We start from the raw sequence: 16956 nt of genomic DNA, 5'->3' as shown, positions 1-16956 counted from the left end.
ACTGACAAAATAATGTTAGATATAATTTCCATTGACTCTTAGCAACTTATCGCGTTTCTTTTTCTTCAATAACTACTATTTGAGTTTACAGAAAATACTGTTTTTTTCTTGAATCAAGGAAAAAAAAAAACCAAATCGATTTTTGATACCGTTATCCCTTCGTCTACAACCTGTTGTTAAGGCACTTGAAAGAACCTTCTAGTGGTGCACAGAAAACAAAAAATCCCATTTAAATTACTATGGTCCCCATTTAAAACGACTTTGGTTTTATTACAGTATATCTTACAATGCATATATTGACTTCAATCAAATTTGCAAATGACACATTGAAAGCAAGCTTTAATTTAAAAAAAGCAGTTCTAGTCATTGATAAAATGCTAGGAATGGTAGCTTTACTGTTGCACCCTCCAGTGTTGTCTTTGTGCAAGTATTTTGAATCAACAATATGAAAGATCGTTGCCGCAATTTCACTTATACTTACAAAAGTAATGAAATATGTGGGATGACATATCATATTACTTAAAATTGGTGTATAGGAACCCTTCTTTATATGCCAAAGGAATAGGAATGTAAATTGAACATAGGGGAGTTAAATCTTGAGTTTCACTCTGTTACTGTGGGCAAAATCCATTTCAAAAACTGATTCCTCTCTTCCACCACAAGATAAAAAAATAAAAGCAACTTGCGCTGGTTTCTTCCTAACTGGCCGCAACTTGTTTGTTAGTAGTCGGTAAGTTAGCCTTGTTAGATAAGTGTGGAAATGAAAGGGATTTACTTGCTTACATTCACTTTCACCTCAAAAAAAGCAATTTGGGGGTGTAAAGGCAAAGGTTACAAGATAAGTGAAAAAGGTGAGCCAATAATTCACAAAATAGAATAAAAATAATGAGTGTTACAGTAAACAACTTATTTCCATCCAATACCAAATGTGATCTTAAAAATACTCATTAGGATGGATGTTTGATTAAAAACATTTAAAAACAGTAACATGCAATAGATAAAAGAAGTATTACCCAGTTAATGGCTTTAAGTGGCAAGAAGTAATAATAGTGGCAGAAATCCAGGACTAAAGTGTAGCCACTGAGAAGCTGTGTGTAGAAACAGAGCTGCAGGAACAGCCAATGGTTGTCTTCTCCAACACAGTTATTTATCCTGTGGGGGGGGGGAAATGACAGACAATAAGGAAGAGACATCCAGTTGGGAGGAAATAAAAACACGTTTTTTGAAAAACCTCAGTAATGTCTACTGTACCATACTGTACTACTGTACCTTATGTTGAAGGACACAGGAAAACGTCACTATAAAACTGGCCATATACTGCCAGATGTGTTTTTTTTAGGGATCCAGGATTAGGCCTTTTTCAGCAGGATTCGGCCGAATCCTACTGCCTGCCCGAACCGAATCCTAATTTGAATATGTAAATTAGGGGTGGGGAGGGAAATTGCCTTTTTGTCACAAAACAAGGAAGTAAAAAATGTTTCCCCTTCCACCCAATTTGCATATGCAAATTCGGCCGAATCTTCGCAAAGGATTCGGGGGTTCGGCCGAATCCAAAATAGTGTAATAAAGTTGGAATAAACAGCTTCAAAGCAGTATTTTCAAACTGCATGTGTTTCTTTTATTAGCAGTGCAAAACAACTTTATTACAGTATCATACCTTTTGGGAGTGTGACACAGGCAACTAGGAATTCACAGCGATACACTTTTTGAATTTATACGCTGGGACAAGCAATTTGTCTTACTTTGAATCTAAAATAGTGTATTCGGTGCATCTCTAGTTTTTTTGGGGGCAAACATTTGGATCATACACCCTACAGAGGTTCTTTGGACGAGGACCATATTAACACACTGATGCAATTCTCATCCAAGATTTACAAACCTACCTGATTTATATCTGCCCAATTTTATAGTTAGATATCAGTCAGACTCACAAACAACTGCCAACTCGGCCTGTGTATGGCCACCTGAATGTAAACTACTAATGAATGTGTGGAATACAGATAGATTAAAAAAACTTTAATGGGGACCTGTCATCCAGACATAAAACATTTTACTAAAACATCCATACCTATATATATATATTTCAAAATCTGAGCTGTCAATCCTATTTTGACTGCCCCACATGTATGCCTCAGGCATAGAGGTGTGGAAGTCAGTTACTTTCACTTTCTACTCTGCACTTTCAAGGAGTCACTGCACTCCTCACATTACCCGCTCCCTGTTCGCGCTTTTTAATTGTGTAGCCAGTATATGGGCAGAAGTATTAGTTCCCACATTCTGGCACATAAACAAAATTTCGGGTCATACAAAACTTGCATTAATAACAGTGTTAACAAAATCGCCCCTCCCTATATGCTGTGATTGTGGATTCCAAGATAGAATGAAATTGAATTTAAATTATTTACATAGTGTAAGTAAAGTTTATTTTGTTCAACTAACATGAGAAAAAGGATTTGGAATAATACTTTAGTGTGACAGGTTCCCTTTAAGATCAGGTATTTATTTATTTTCATGCTATTGTCAAAATGACTGATGCTGTTCCTGTTTCTTCTATGGCAGAAACATAACAATAATCAAACAGCTCCCTAACTCCAAAATACAAATGACAAACTGTGCCCCCTCTGTTGAACTAGGTAAGCAGGAAAAAGATCCAAGGAGTTGCACTGCCAGAAACATGGAAATAAAGAGCAGAATAACATTCTTTTTCCAAGAAACCCCTACAGTAACAACCTACAGATGAAATATATAATGTAAAAATTGTTTGGTAAATCTTGTTTTATAGATAGACCTAGCAATTAGCAATAACTTGGTATACATTTATAGCTATTGCTACTTTGTATAACTCATTTCTATTCATATTCCAGCCTCTTATTCATATAAATGCATGGTTACTAGGGTAATTTGGACTCTAGCAACCGGATTGCAGATATTGTAAACTGGAGAGCTGAATAAACTGAATGAAAAACTAAACTCAAAATCACAAATAATAAAAATCAATTACAACCCCTTTAAGACAGAAGCAGAAATGCAGGGTATATTTTGGAATAGATTTCAGATGGCATACAAAGCAGATCGATCCTCGGAATGCATCATCCTCCACACAGATAACACAGACATTAAGACAACATTAAAAATTGCTCAAAATTTAGTTTCAATTTCATGTTAACATGATCAGTACACAGAAAAATAAGTCACATAAAGGTGTAAATCTGTATTGCAATATATGGACAAACAATCCCTGTTTTGTTTAAGGGGTAAGGCATTTTTTAATAGCTGTATGCAAAAAATGTCTCAATGTCTTAAATATATTGATAATGGGCTGAGTGCAAAGAACCTCTTGTATGTGTCTATATTAATCTGTATTGTATCAATATACACAGCTTGTATGTGGCTTGTCCTTACCATGGACAGTGATGATCCATTCTTCGGACACAGTGTCCACATCGACTGCAGTGGTGGGATCGCTTTGGTCTCATCATATTACATTTGTTACATAATTCCCATAATTCTTTTTCTGATGGACAAACAAGATTAAAACGATCAATATATTATCATAAACTCATGTCACTCACTAATGACATTTCTTGCACTGTTCAGAAACCTATGTTTGTAGCTGGAGTAAAGGAATAATAACCTACCATTTAGGGCAGAGGCACACACGAAGATTCTGGGAGACTGTGTCGCCCGTCGACAAATTCGGGCGACTAATCTCCCCGAAAAGCCTTCTCGTTGGCTAGAATCTAAATTGCCGCTGGGATGGCACTCGGAGCACTTCATTTTCTGAAGTCGCCTTAAGTTTCCTCGTGAGGCAACTTCGGAAAACGAAGAGCTCCGAGAGTCATCCCGCCTGCGAAGGCGGAAGGCAGAAGAGGCGATTTGTCGCCAGGCGACTAAATCTCCTCAAATCTTTGTGTGCATCTCTGCCCTTAGAGTAGAGTGAGGGGTTATCATTAGCACAAGCAATATGTACAGAACACCAGCAGAGTGACTTTCTTTGAGCACTAGTGTTAGTGAAATTAACCATGTAACATCTGCAAGTGCTTTGTTTCCACAGAATGCCCACATTTCCTGAGAATGACAAGGTGACTTTTTACAGGAAAACATATTTTTCTCTTCTTAAAGGAAAACTTTACCCCCAAAATGAATACTTAAGCAAGATAGTTTATATCAAATTAAAGGGGTGGTTCACATTCAGGTTAAAAGGGAAAAAAATCAAAATGCATCAGTTAACAATGCTGCTCCAGCATAATTCTGCACTGAAATCCGTTTCTCGAAAGAGCAAATAGATTTTTTTATATTTAATTTTGAAATCTGACATAGGGCTAGACATATTGTCAGTTTCCCAGCTGACCCCAGTCATGTGACTTATGCTTCAGCTGCTTGGTAGATCTAAGCACTCAATAGAAAAAGCCAGGTCCCACTGCGACACATTCAGTTACATTGAGAAGGAAAAACAACTGCCTGCCAGAAAGCAGTTCCATATTAAAGTGCTGGCTCTTTCTGAAAGCACATGATCAAGTCAAATGACCTAAGATGGTGGCCTATACACCAATATTACAACTAAAAAAAAAAATACACTTGCTGGTTCAAGAATTAAATTTTATATTGTAGAGTGAATTATTTGTAGTGTAGAAATAAAAACTACATCATAAAACCCATGACAGAATCCCTTTAACTTTTAGTGTGTTATAGAATGGCTAATTCTAACTTTTCAATTGATCTTCATTATTTATTTTTTTATAGTTTTTTTAATTATTTGCCTTTTGCTTCTGACTCTATTAAGCTTCCAAATGGGGACCACTGACCCCATCTAAAAAAACAAAAGCTCTGTAAGACTACACATGTATTGTTATTGCTACTTTGTATTACTCATCTTTCTATACAGGCCTCTGCTATTCATATTCCAGTCTCTTATGCAAATCAGTGCATGGTTGTTAGGGTAATTTAAGTACAAGTGTGAAAGTTCACCATTTAATAAATACGCCTTTAAAAATCACATAAAAATGAATGGAGAGAGGCGGTATTTCACGCTAGTGGACTGTGGCGATCTCTAACTTCACTCTTTGATAAATATACCCCAAAGACTCCATCTACAAATATCAACAGTAACTAGCTATAAAATGACCAGTTTGGCATCACAAGTCACAAGAAGACCTGTGTTTATTAAAAGAAGTAAATGTAATACAAGCTTCATCATATTGAAATAAGAAACTTTCTAAATACAATTAAATATTCTGCATTGTTTCTGAAATAATCACGTTATGTTCACTATTCCTCTCTCAGCATCTGTTTCTCTTTATTCTGTCTTCATACAGCGGTTGGGTGTTAGATATTCATTGACAGTTAGATAAAATATATCTTATAGGGGGGCTCCTTTCCTAGCAAATGAATTAGAGCTCACTCAAATAACTGATTCCAGTACTGTTCTTAGTGCTGAAATCAGCCAGGGTGGCAGTACCATGCATAAATAGTATGGATTCCCCAAAACATATAAATATATGCTACAAATATTACCTGTAAGAGGGATTTTTGGACTATCTTGAAGTTTACCAGGATCTGCAATTGATGCTCTCAAAAGTGAAATAACACAAAAGATAGAGGTCAGGTAGTAAGCTGGAAAAAAAGAAAAAGAAAAAAGGATTTAGCCTAGTTATCAGTAGTCTGGCGCAGTAACAGCACAACCATTAGACAAATACCTACATTGCAGAAATCTATCATTAGAATTAATAGGAAAAAAAAAACAGAACATATATTCAGTCCTCTTGCATCACACTTACCCAATATAGCAGCAACTGAAATCTGTCCCTCCTCAAATCGGGGAAACAGAATCAGCTTTGGAACAAACAGAGTATTGTAGAGCCAGATGAAGAAGATCGCTCCCACACAGCACCATCCCTGAGGGTCAACAACAAAATGGAGAGACAGACCCATTGTTCATAGTCTCCAGGTACAGTAGAGAGCAATAAAGTCTAATCTAGGTTAAGACCTGCAAGAAACATACCAAACAGAGAGGAGCCTTGGTTAAAAGCCCTGGCTAAAATCATTCCATTTACTTATTATAGTTTAGTGGTGGGTACGACAGAATCATATGCATACAGATACAATCAGATGAATATATTTTTCTACATAAAAGTTGAGGCACAGAGTTACCCAGAAAAATAGAATAATAAATCATTTTTTTTTTAATTGACCTCTACCCAGCATTTCAGAGCAGAGCATCTTGGACCTCTTAGACTTCTAAAGTTAATGTTGCACATAGAGTTCTCTCCTGGTACAAAAAAACACAAATACTGCTACGAAGTAATCCATGTAGGCAGCTATTGACTTTAAAGGGGTGGGTCGCCTTTAAATGAACAGTAACACCAAAAAAATTAAAGTGTTTTAAAGGAATGACAATATAATGTGCTGGTAAACACTTTCATTTTTTGGTGTTACCGTTCCTTTCAGTTAACTTTAAGTATGTTACAGAATGGCTTTTTCAAAGCAACTTTTCAACTGGTCTTTTTTTTAATATTTTTTTAAATTATTTGTCTTCTTCCTCTGACTGTTTTCACCTTTCAAATAGGGGTCACTGAAAACAAATGCTATGTAATGCTACAAATGTATATTTATTGCTACTTTTTATTAGGGATGCACCGAATGCAGAATCCTTTTGCCCGGCCGAACCGAATTTGCATATGCAAATTAGGGGTGGGGAGGGAAATCGCATGACTTTTTGTCACAAAACAAGGAAGTAAAATTTGTTTTCCCCTTCCCGGTATTCGGCTGAATCTAAAATAGTGGACTTTTTATTACTCGTCTTTCTATTCAAGCTCTCTCCTATTCATAATCCCATCTTTTATTGAAATCAGTGCATGGTTGCTAGGGTTGTTTGGCCCCTAGCAACCAGATTACTGAAATTGGAGTTACTGAATAAAAAGCTAAATAACTCAAAAAACACAAATATTAACAAAATTACAACCAATTGCAAATTTTGTCTGAATATCACGCTCTACATCATACTCAAAGTTCATTTAAAGGTGAACAGCCCCTTTAATGTCAACTCCCTGTCACCACACATAAAGAGGATTTTGCCTAAAAATACAGAATAAATAATCCACCCCATGTGACTAGCAACAGGTGAGGTTTGAAGCAGAACTGATCATATTCTGCCAGCAGCTACATTCTCATTGTTAAAGGGATACTGTCATGGGAAAACATGTTTTTTTTCAAAATGCATCAGTTAATAGTGCTGCTCCAGCAGAATTCTGCACGGAAATCCTTTTTTCAAAAGAGCAAACAGATTTTGTTAAATTCAATTTTGAAATCTGACATGGGGCTAGTATATTGTCAATTTCTCAGCTGCCCCCAGTCATGTGACTTGTGCTCTCATAAACTTTACTGCAAGTTGGAGTGATATCAACCCCCTCCCAGCAGCCTAACAACAGAACAATTGGAAGGTAACAAGATAGCATCTAAGAACAATTGGAAGGTAACAAGATAGCATCTAAGAACAGCACTTAATAGTAAAGCCAAGTCCCACTGAGACTGATTCAGTTACATTAAGTAGGAGAAATAACAACCCGCCAGAAAGTAGTTCCATCCTAAAGTGCAGGCACAAGTCACATGACTGGGGCAGCTGGGAAACTGACAATATGTCTAGCCCCATGTCAGATTTCAAAGTTGAATATAAAAAAAAAAAACAGTTTGCTCTTTTGAGAATTGGATTTCAATGCAGAATTCTGCTGGATCAGCACTATTAACTGATGTGTTTTGGAAAAAAACATGTTTTCCCATGACAGTATCCCTTTGAATTACCCACAAACATTTGCAGCACCTGCAAATGATAAGAAGCCATTCAGATAAGGCAGCAACTGATTGGACATTGCCTTGTGGGAGGGTTGATTTCCTATAGCAAAAAGAAGGGGCATGTATCTGACAGGTGTAACTATATAACCTTTGACTAAAGCCACGGGGAAATGTAATTCTTAGCGACAGAATTCAGCACTCACTGATTTTCCACGGATTAAACGTAGTTGCTTTATAAACAACCAGCAATCCACGCCTGACATTAAAGGTATACCATGTATTACGTGGAATGCTTGAAACCTAGGATATTCAATAATAGGGGGTCTTTCCATTACCCCACAGTAGGATTGTTTATCTACCAGAATGGGAAACACATCCCGCAACCCCACATCACTACTTACAGCTCTCGCAAAACTGTTAAATGCAGGTTCCTAGAATCCTAGCCTCTTGTCTTACACAAAACCGCGGCTCTCATCACGCGAGAATGGCATCACTACTACAAGTTAGTACAGTGACGCATCACGTGGCCGCCTAGTGGGAGTGACGTGTCGAGCCGGTTTCACACAATCAGTGGCTCCTCACAGATCTTGTTTTACCGCTGCTCGCTTCCGGTTACTAAACACCCTGTACTTGAATCCGAGCTTTGGCACCCTGGGGTCTTTTTAATAGAGTTGTCCAAATACAAAGCTGTTTAGAGTTGTGCTCTGAAGGAAACAAAAAGCGCCCGTTCTTATTAACAACAACAACAGTAATACGAGGTTACCTTATGGTAATTGCTGTAAAATGAATTCCTTGTCAGGAGGTTGTAAATCAAGTTACTATTGTGACATATAAGGAAGTAATGAGGGCATGTGAACGCCTTCAGAATACCAACAACCTGTATAATATACATACTCCACCTTTACTACACACTCTTTAGTGCAATACATGTCTAATAAATAAAAGTGATTTATTTTAGAGTCCTGCAAGAGCTACAAGCAGGCCAGGATTTGTGGAAAGGCCACCTAGGCCCGGGCCTAGGGTGGCAGGATTTGAGGGCGGCGTCATACTGCCCAACCACACCCACAAAAACACTGGGGATGTGCTGGAGATACAATAATTTTTTAAATTTTCCATGCGCCAATCCCCATTGCTCCAGTCCAGATGATGAAAATATGCACAAATAAAGGGGAGGGGACAGGAGCGACCAACAAAATCACAGCAATTCCCGTTTATTTGACTTATTTCTACAAAATATACCGTGACCTGGATAAATGAGAATCTTCACAAACTTTCTGCCGGAATATAGTCTTTCTCAAGTCCCAAGAAAAAGACTATATTCCAGCAGAAAGTTTGTGAACTGGTGCTAAATTTGTGAGAAGTTCATTGCTGTCAGGTAGTAATCATTCCCGACCTCAGCGAACGCTACACCTAGGGGCAGATTTACTAAACTCGAGTGAATAGTTTGAATCTAAAAATATTTGAATCTCAAAGTAATTTTTTGGGTACTTCGACCATCGAATTGGTCAAATTAGATCGAATGATTCAAACGATTCGAAGTAAAAATCATTCGACCATTCGATAATTAAAGTACTGTCTCTTTAAAAAAAACTTTGTCTTCATACTTCGCCAAATTAAAGCTACCGAAGTCCAATGTTAGCCTATGGGGACCTTCCCCAGGACTTTTCTAAGTTTTTTTTGGTCGAATAATCGGTTGATCGATCGCTTAAAATGGTTTCGATTCGAACTATTTCATTGTTCCATCGAACGATTTTAATTCGATCGTTCGATCGAAGCTTTTGTGCTAAAATCCTTCGAATTCGATATTCTAAGGATTTTACATCTAGGGTCGAATTTGAGGGTTTTTTAACCCTCGAAATTCAACCCTTGATAAATCTGCCCCCTAATCTTTAAAAGACAAATTCAGCATACCCCCTTGTTCAACATGAGTGTGTATGCCTTTTGTTTTTATCATGGAATATCCATGGTGTATGTATTTCTTGAGCTAAACAGGAGAATTTGGAGTAGAATCAATTTCTTTGTTTTATAGCTTCAGAATTAAATAAAAATATTATTTTTGTGAAAAAAACAATAGGCAAAATTGTTTAGCACAAGCTCTTTTCATTGTACTTGGGGTAGACAAGTGGGTATACCATTTTTTGGGTTTGTTTTTGGTACTGTCTTGAGGTGGCCATACATAGGCCGATATAAACTGTCGGCAGATTATTAAACTGTGTATGGTGCCCTCTGATGGGCTTTCCCAATCGATATCTGGCCCGAAAATCAGGCAAATGTCAATCAGGTGGGTTTAACAGCCCTGTCGGATAGAGGACAGTATCGGTTTCTTGAGCAGTCGCCAGTCCGACTGTCTGTATTCTTGGCATTGTGATCCAATCGTTGGGCACTCAAGGTGGGCATATCAGCATGTATGGCCAGCATTACTATTATACCAACATATTGGTTACCTGGTCAGTAACCCATGCCAACCAATCAAATGTTTGCTTTTATTGTTCTACCTGCAGCAGAATGGTTGCAGGGGTTAATGTGCCCCTTTATCTAACTGCCATCATTTTGAATTTAATGTTATTAGTCAAAACAAAACAGAGATGTTCTGAGAAATACTACTCCAAAATAATGGTATTATACCAATAATCTTGCTTGGAAATTATTCTCATCACATTTGCACCTTCTGCTTATTTAAAGAAACAAGAACATTTATTGTACATTAATAAAAGTGAAATAAACATAGACATCCTCTTCATTGTAACAATGAAATAAATACAATTAATTCAGTACACAACACACTAACCCCCCTATGAGGCACACATTTTGCCCAGAAGCAGTAACCCATAGCAACCAATAAGATGTTTGCTTTTAAACAGGTGACCAGTAAATCATACCTGCTGATTGGTTGTTAGTCCCTATTATTACATTACCCCTTAACAGTTTTGACCCCATTATCTTATCATATATTTGGGTATTCATTTTGTAGAAAAAAGTCAAACAATTATTGCCTTTTATCTTGCAACTGATGGAACAGAGATCTTGCATGTTACACAAAATGCCATTTGTTAATTATAATTCATACAATCCTTATTCCATGTGGTTATATGAAACAGAAGGCAACATAATGCTTTAGATACATAGCATGTAACGAATATTCCAACAAATGGGCATTTCCATACTGTATGGCAGACAGTCCTTTTAATGGTGCAGGGTAGTAGATGTATCCATGTTAAACTGTGCAGTTTGGTGGAAGTTGCTCTTATGAGCTTCACACGTGCATTCCTCTACCATCATGACAACCTTTACTACATTCTTAGATCCAGTACAATTCAGCGTCAGGTGGTTCAGGGTAAATTTGGACGGCAAGCAATGGGAACAAGTATTTCGTCGATCTTGCTGATTTGGAACATGGAGAGAGATGCATTTACCAAAGCACAGATTGTTCTGTATCACCATCCTGTCACAGTTTTCATGTACAATATTCTGGGAAAATAAAATGAAACACTTTTTTATTATATACAGGAATTAAATCTTTACAGCCCTTTTTATCACAGACTACTGCTGCATCCACACAACCTGTTTGTATATGGAAAAAACATAACTGATTGAAATAAGGACACTGCTATATTTGCAAGATACAATTCTAAACGGTATTTGCAATGAAGTGTGTAGTGTTCCCATTGCCCTTACATCATGATGCCAACCAGTCTGAAAAACAGCAGAGCTTTATCTATAGACAGCAAGAAATATACAAATTGGTACTGGAAATGGAATAACTTTTAAATAAGACCTCTTCCAGAATAAAGTGCATTGCAGGGAATGACATGCAAGAATTCTACAGTTCTGTAAATTGTATAATAAGTAATTGTTTAGCTTGGTTTTGTGTGCGCTGTGTTACAGTGGGATGGTGGAAATTAATGAGGGAACACTCATTTCTCCTTGATTTGCTAATTAACTCGTAAAGTACTCGGCATCTTAAATGTATAACAGAAACAGCTCTCCCACAGCTTGTTCCGTTTTTTTGTGCTTTGAGTCAGTGGACAGGCAGCCAATAAAGGCATGTATGAATTTTTCCTGTTAGAGGTTTAGAATAACAAACGATAAAATAGATGTAAGTAAGCTAATCCTATAATGTGTATGAGTTTGAATATGTAACCAAGGTGACCAAAACAAATGCCTCTGTTCCGTTTAAATATATTTACACATGCACAATGCTCTCGCTCTACATAAATGATACCCAAGTATAAACACCATACACACAAGTTTTACCAGACCAAATATGTAACTAGAGTGCTGTTACTTTAAATACAGGCATTAAAAGGGACATAAGCCAACATTTTTCTAAATTCCTAACATAATGCCAAGATTTAAAACATACTTGCTTAGCAACTCTGACACTAAATCAATCAGTAAATGTAAATCAGCCTTTCAGACAAAGTCTTACTGAACCTGTCCTATGTTTTATGAGACCCATTTTGTGCTTATCCTCTGAATCCCATCCATAGTGCAAGACAGAAATTATGTTGTGTATCATACGTATCAGGAAATGCAATAAGTGACAAACAAGCAAATCATTCTTGTTTCCCACATAAACAAAAAAACATGTAGGCATGATAGCTAGGTATCCTAAATAGGGATGTTTGTATATATGAACATAGAAGTGTATAGTATATCCCCTAGTGTTCAATATATGGATATTAAAAATCACTGAAGATTTTATTTACCACATAAAGGCACAAGGCCAAAGGCAGAGTATTTTTAAAGATGGATTTTAGAGGTGACTTCTAATATCCTTATATTTTAGAAAAGGGTACATTATTAAGGTATGGGACCTATTATCCAGAATGCTCGGGGTTTTCTAGATAAAGATCCATATTTTGGATCTTTATACCTGAAGTCTACTAGAAAATTATATAAATATTAAACAAACCCAATAGGCTGGTTTTGCTTCCAATAAGGATTAATTATATCTTAAGGTGGCCATAGACACACAGATCCGATCGTACGAATCGAGGATTCGTATGATTTTCGGATCGTGTGTGGCGTGTGCCGACATCTTTTGTCCGGCGGAGATTGTTCGTTTGGTCGATCGGTCAGGTTTGATTTTGACCCGACCGATCCCGCCGGAGCTCATGGCACATCGTAATCTGATCGTTCAGCCATACGGCCAAACCATCAGATTACCCCCGATATAGCCATGCCTGTTAATGGCATATCGGGGAAAGATCCGCTCATTTGGCAACATCGCCAAACGAGTGGATCTTTGCATCTATGGCCACCTTTAGTTTGGATCAAGTACAAGGTACGGTTTTATTATTACAGAGAAAAAGGAAATTATTTTAAAAAATGTGGATTATTTTTAAAAAATGGAGCCTATGGGAGATGGTCTTTCTGTAATTTGGAGCTTTCTGGATAACGGTTTCCGGATAATGGATCCCACCCATACCTGTAATATGTAATGTACTGGATGTTTATGGCCCTATACAATATAACCTCATAATTTACAAGAGCCATGAATATCATGTAAATTATATATCAGCAGTTATAATTGGTGCTCAGTGATGTAATTCCTGTCATGTGATTCACTTAAACTTGTGTATTCTAATAAAAAAAAGTATTCCCAGTTGTAAAATATGAGGATATTAGATGTCACCTCGGAGTTCCATGAACTGTATGTGGTCATGGAAGTCTTCATTGACTTAATATTTACCATCCTTATATTTAACAATAAGGGGTTATTTTATTCACTATATATATTATACAAACGTCTTTTCCCATCCACACAGACATATTTGCTAAGGACAATGAACATACCTCCATTTCATGGGTAGACTAGTCACATGGTAACATGGGTAATTATAGCCAGAAATAGAAATATTCTTACCTGAGTGAAGGGCAAGGTTTTGCAAGCTTCTTTCATTATTTCCTGTGCTTTACTGCCATGGCTTGTATTCTGTGGGGCTCCATTCATTTTAACCAAAAAATTGTTCCAGAACATCTTGGCACCAGGCTTTTCAGTAACCTCTGTATTTCTTTTATCAAAAGAACGGCGAGAAAAAATATTCCTTCTAGAACCATTGTAAGCTTTTCTTCTTGCACTTTTGTTTCCATGGGCAACTGTTGAGAAAAGCTTGACTTTGTTCATGTCTGGCTCTTTTCTGTTTGTATGTGTTCTGGTGGAATCAAATAGTTCAGCTACTAAGCCAAAATCACCATGCCCAATGTGGGGTTCATCAAGACCTTTAGTATTCACCAGCAGAATCTTGCTCCTACGTGCTCCTCTTTCTTTTCTGAAGTAACCTCTGCTGTTAAGTGAATATGTTTTTGTCCTTTCTCGTCCTTCTGAGTGTTTTCCTGCTCCATCATTCACAAGGCAGACGATAATACAGATCCTGAGTACATTTAGTAACATTGTATGATATCTAGACCCTGCAGTGTTTCTGAGCGACTTGCTGTTCCTGCACTGTGCCGCTTTTAAAGAGGAAAAACTGACCCTGGGACCTCTTTGTCAACTGCAGTACTTCTAGGAGGACAAAAAGTAGATTATTTGTTTTAATTGTGATAGAATAAATTAACATAATTGAATCCATTAGCTGCCCCTTGATGTGCACGTGTGAAAAAAGATCAGTGGTGATTTCTGTCCAGGTCTGATTGTGTTATCCTTTTGGAATAAGTGTTAAAGCCTGTTAAAGAGTGTATTGTCACATTAACCACATCCTTTCATGATATCTATAAGTATGCAAAAATATTGCCATGCTAAATATCAATAAATCAATGTACATTTAAATGTACTCTTTCAAAAATACTTCCCCCCAGGTAGTACTGGGCTTACTCATAAAGGCTAAAAAAGTACATACAGTAAAGCTTTCTTTAAGGTAGAAAAGAACTTCCTAATGCTTACACTAAGAGGCACATTTATTAAAGGTCGAATTTCGAATTCATGTGAGGTTTTTTTTTTTAACTCAAATCTACTCCAAATTTGATTGGGGGGGTTATTTAATAAATATAACGAATATCTAAAACATGCACGAATTTTACCAACTCAAAAACTCTAATCAAAGTCAACTAATCTCAATTCAAGTTTTTTCTCTGAAAAAAATATGTCCAAATTGCTCCCTGGACCTCTCCCGTTGACTTATACATGCATTCTGTAGGTTTTGGGTGGCAAATAGTAAAATTTGAGTTTTTAAAGGGCCAGAGCATGATAAATCTCAAAAAACGAATTTGAATTAAAATTCTAATCAAGTTTGTATAGTTCACAATTTCAAATTTGAGAGTTTTGACTATAAAAAAACCTGAAAATTCGAATTTTCAATTCAACCCTTAATAAATCTGCCCCTAACTGTCAAACCTGGTTCTGTGGTGGTTGAGTTTTGTTTTTTCTTGTCATTTTTCATTTGTGCTTCTGTTGCTCTTGCCAGACCACACAAACATTTCTAAGAAAACATTTGACTTTTATTGAAAAAAAAAGAATATTTGTTTTAATAACAATGGAGTCTTGTTCCTATGGACTGTGTACCATAATATAATGTTGTAAATTGTTTATGCATTCAATGTTTTGTTTTAAATGAGCAACTGCAGATGCACAGGACATACTTGAGAAATTTAAAGATGTATAGCAGAAGAACATTTTATTTTTTCAAATGGGATTTTAATCATGCTAGCTCTAAGGTTTATAAACTAACCAAGAATTGTTCCTTCTCTACCTATTTAGGATAATGTTACTTAGAGTGACTTTCTAACGGAAATAAAACTAAGAAAAAAACTTGCTCTTAATGGGTCATTGTATAAGAGTGAGTATCAGCTGCCATACTTGCATACATTTTCCAAGTACAAGAATGTGTGCGCTTCAACCACCTCTCAAAGACCCTTTACAGAGCAGTCCAAAGACCCTTGCCAGGGGTCAAACATATAGTAGAGAAGAAATCAATGCAGCACCTCTTTTTGTCTGCAGTGATTTCTTCTCTTCTATACTTGCATAAATCTGACTGGTTTACCATGTAAACTGAAAACACAGTCTGATTCCAGATGGCTACACAGAGTAATTAGCTACACAATTGTTTGGAGAACAGCACTAGATATAGCTAGAGCAATTCCTTGAGATCGAGCAGTTTCTATAACTACATAGCAATTCTCTAATACATTTATTGATTTATACGGCACCACCAAAGTACAGGGTACTTTACAGACTTTCTCAATCATTATACCATTTACAAATTTAGTAAACAGTTCATGAAATGCCTCTTTTTGTCAAAATAGAACAAAGGTACTACCAGATATGGTATTAATGATAATTTGGCCAAAGAAGAGAACTCATTGATCCGAGTATTTGGATAAGGTTTGCCTGTGCCAGCAATAATGGCTTGTCCCATGTAGGCATACAGATCTGTGTGGAATAAACTATGTTTTATTTAGTGCTAATTAAAAACAACCTAGAGTATGTCTTACTGCACCAATATAAAACCTTTGCTGATAATAAATATAGAGGTATAAATGTAAGTTGGAATAGTAAACATTGGCTTTTATACATTAGAGAAGGATACATAAGGCATGATCCCCTATCCAGTATAAAACAAAAAACACAACTACATTGACAATTACAATTGTGCATATTAAGTAGCTTATTCACTAAAGGACACTTGCAACTGTAAATAAACTTAAGTTACAAAAAAATATTTTCCTAGATAAAGGTTGCTTTTGGGAGAAGAAAAACTTAGCTGACAACATTTAAAATATCCAGCTAATTTGAAGAAACGACTTGAAGCTTTAACTATAGCTTCCCAAACCCTGACAGCAAGATACAAAGAAACACCTATTTCTGAGTCTGAGTTTGACAATAATTGCTAGCTAAGTGCCAGGATTTGTAATCCACACACCGCTTGATTCAATTGGAAATTTCAATCAACAATTAGCTTGGCAGCCATTTGCTTCAAAACAGTGTGATGATTACTGCTAATTATTGTCATGTTGATCTGAGCTAAATACGTTTGTCATTATTTGCATTTTACTTCAAAGGGAATCATTTTTATTACCTGCTAATTTGGCTCAACCAAGTGCCACTTACTATTGTGTCACAGAGCATGGATTTGCAGGCTGTGTATCTCATTGTACATGGGAATATTTAAATCTCTTGTTTTACCTCTTGCTGGTGAAGCTTTTTTACAATGCAAATTATCATCATGG

The 16956-nt window shown here is 36.5% G+C and overlaps 2 protein-coding genes across 4 annotated transcripts in view; both read right to left on the bottom strand.

The window, feature by feature from the left end:
• The window catches only part of zdhhc21.S (zinc finger DHHC-type containing 21 S homeolog), a 28155-nt gene extending 19469 nt beyond the window's left edge, over positions 1-8686 (bottom strand). The window contains exons 1-5 of one of the 3 annotated variants that reach the window (XM_018243797.2): positions 8190-8686; positions 5778-5986; positions 5515-5613; positions 3403-3514; positions 1014-1152 (exon numbers count right to left, since the gene is read on the bottom strand). In XM_018243797.2, coding sequence (XP_018099286.1) covers positions 1014-1152; positions 3403-3514; positions 5515-5613; positions 5778-5931 — 504 coding nt within the window. In that variant the 5' untranslated portion in view covers positions 5932-5986; positions 8190-8686. The remainder of the gene's footprint in view (positions 1-1013; positions 1153-3402; positions 3515-5514; positions 5614-5777; positions 5987-8189) is intronic. The other 2 variants (XM_018243796.2, XM_018243800.2) reach the window with 2 other exon arrangements.
• Positions 8687-10463: 1777 nt separating this feature from the next.
• Positions 10464-14250, bottom strand: cer1.S (cerberus 1, DAN family BMP antagonist S homeolog). The gene is given in 2 exon segments (NM_001088331.2): positions 10464-11256; positions 13658-14250. Coding segments are annotated over 2 exon segments (813 nt in total). The 5' UTR covers positions 14186-14250; the 3' UTR covers positions 10464-10971.
• Positions 14251-16956: the final 2706 nt, after the last annotated feature.

This window comes from Xenopus laevis, chromosome 1S (assembly GCF_017654675.1).
Source record: "Xenopus laevis strain J_2021 chromosome 1S, Xenopus_laevis_v10.1, whole genome shotgun sequence".
NCBI lineage: Eukaryota > Metazoa > Chordata > Amphibia > Anura > Pipidae > Xenopus > Xenopus laevis.
This window is presented reverse-complemented; position numbering and strand designations above follow the sequence as displayed.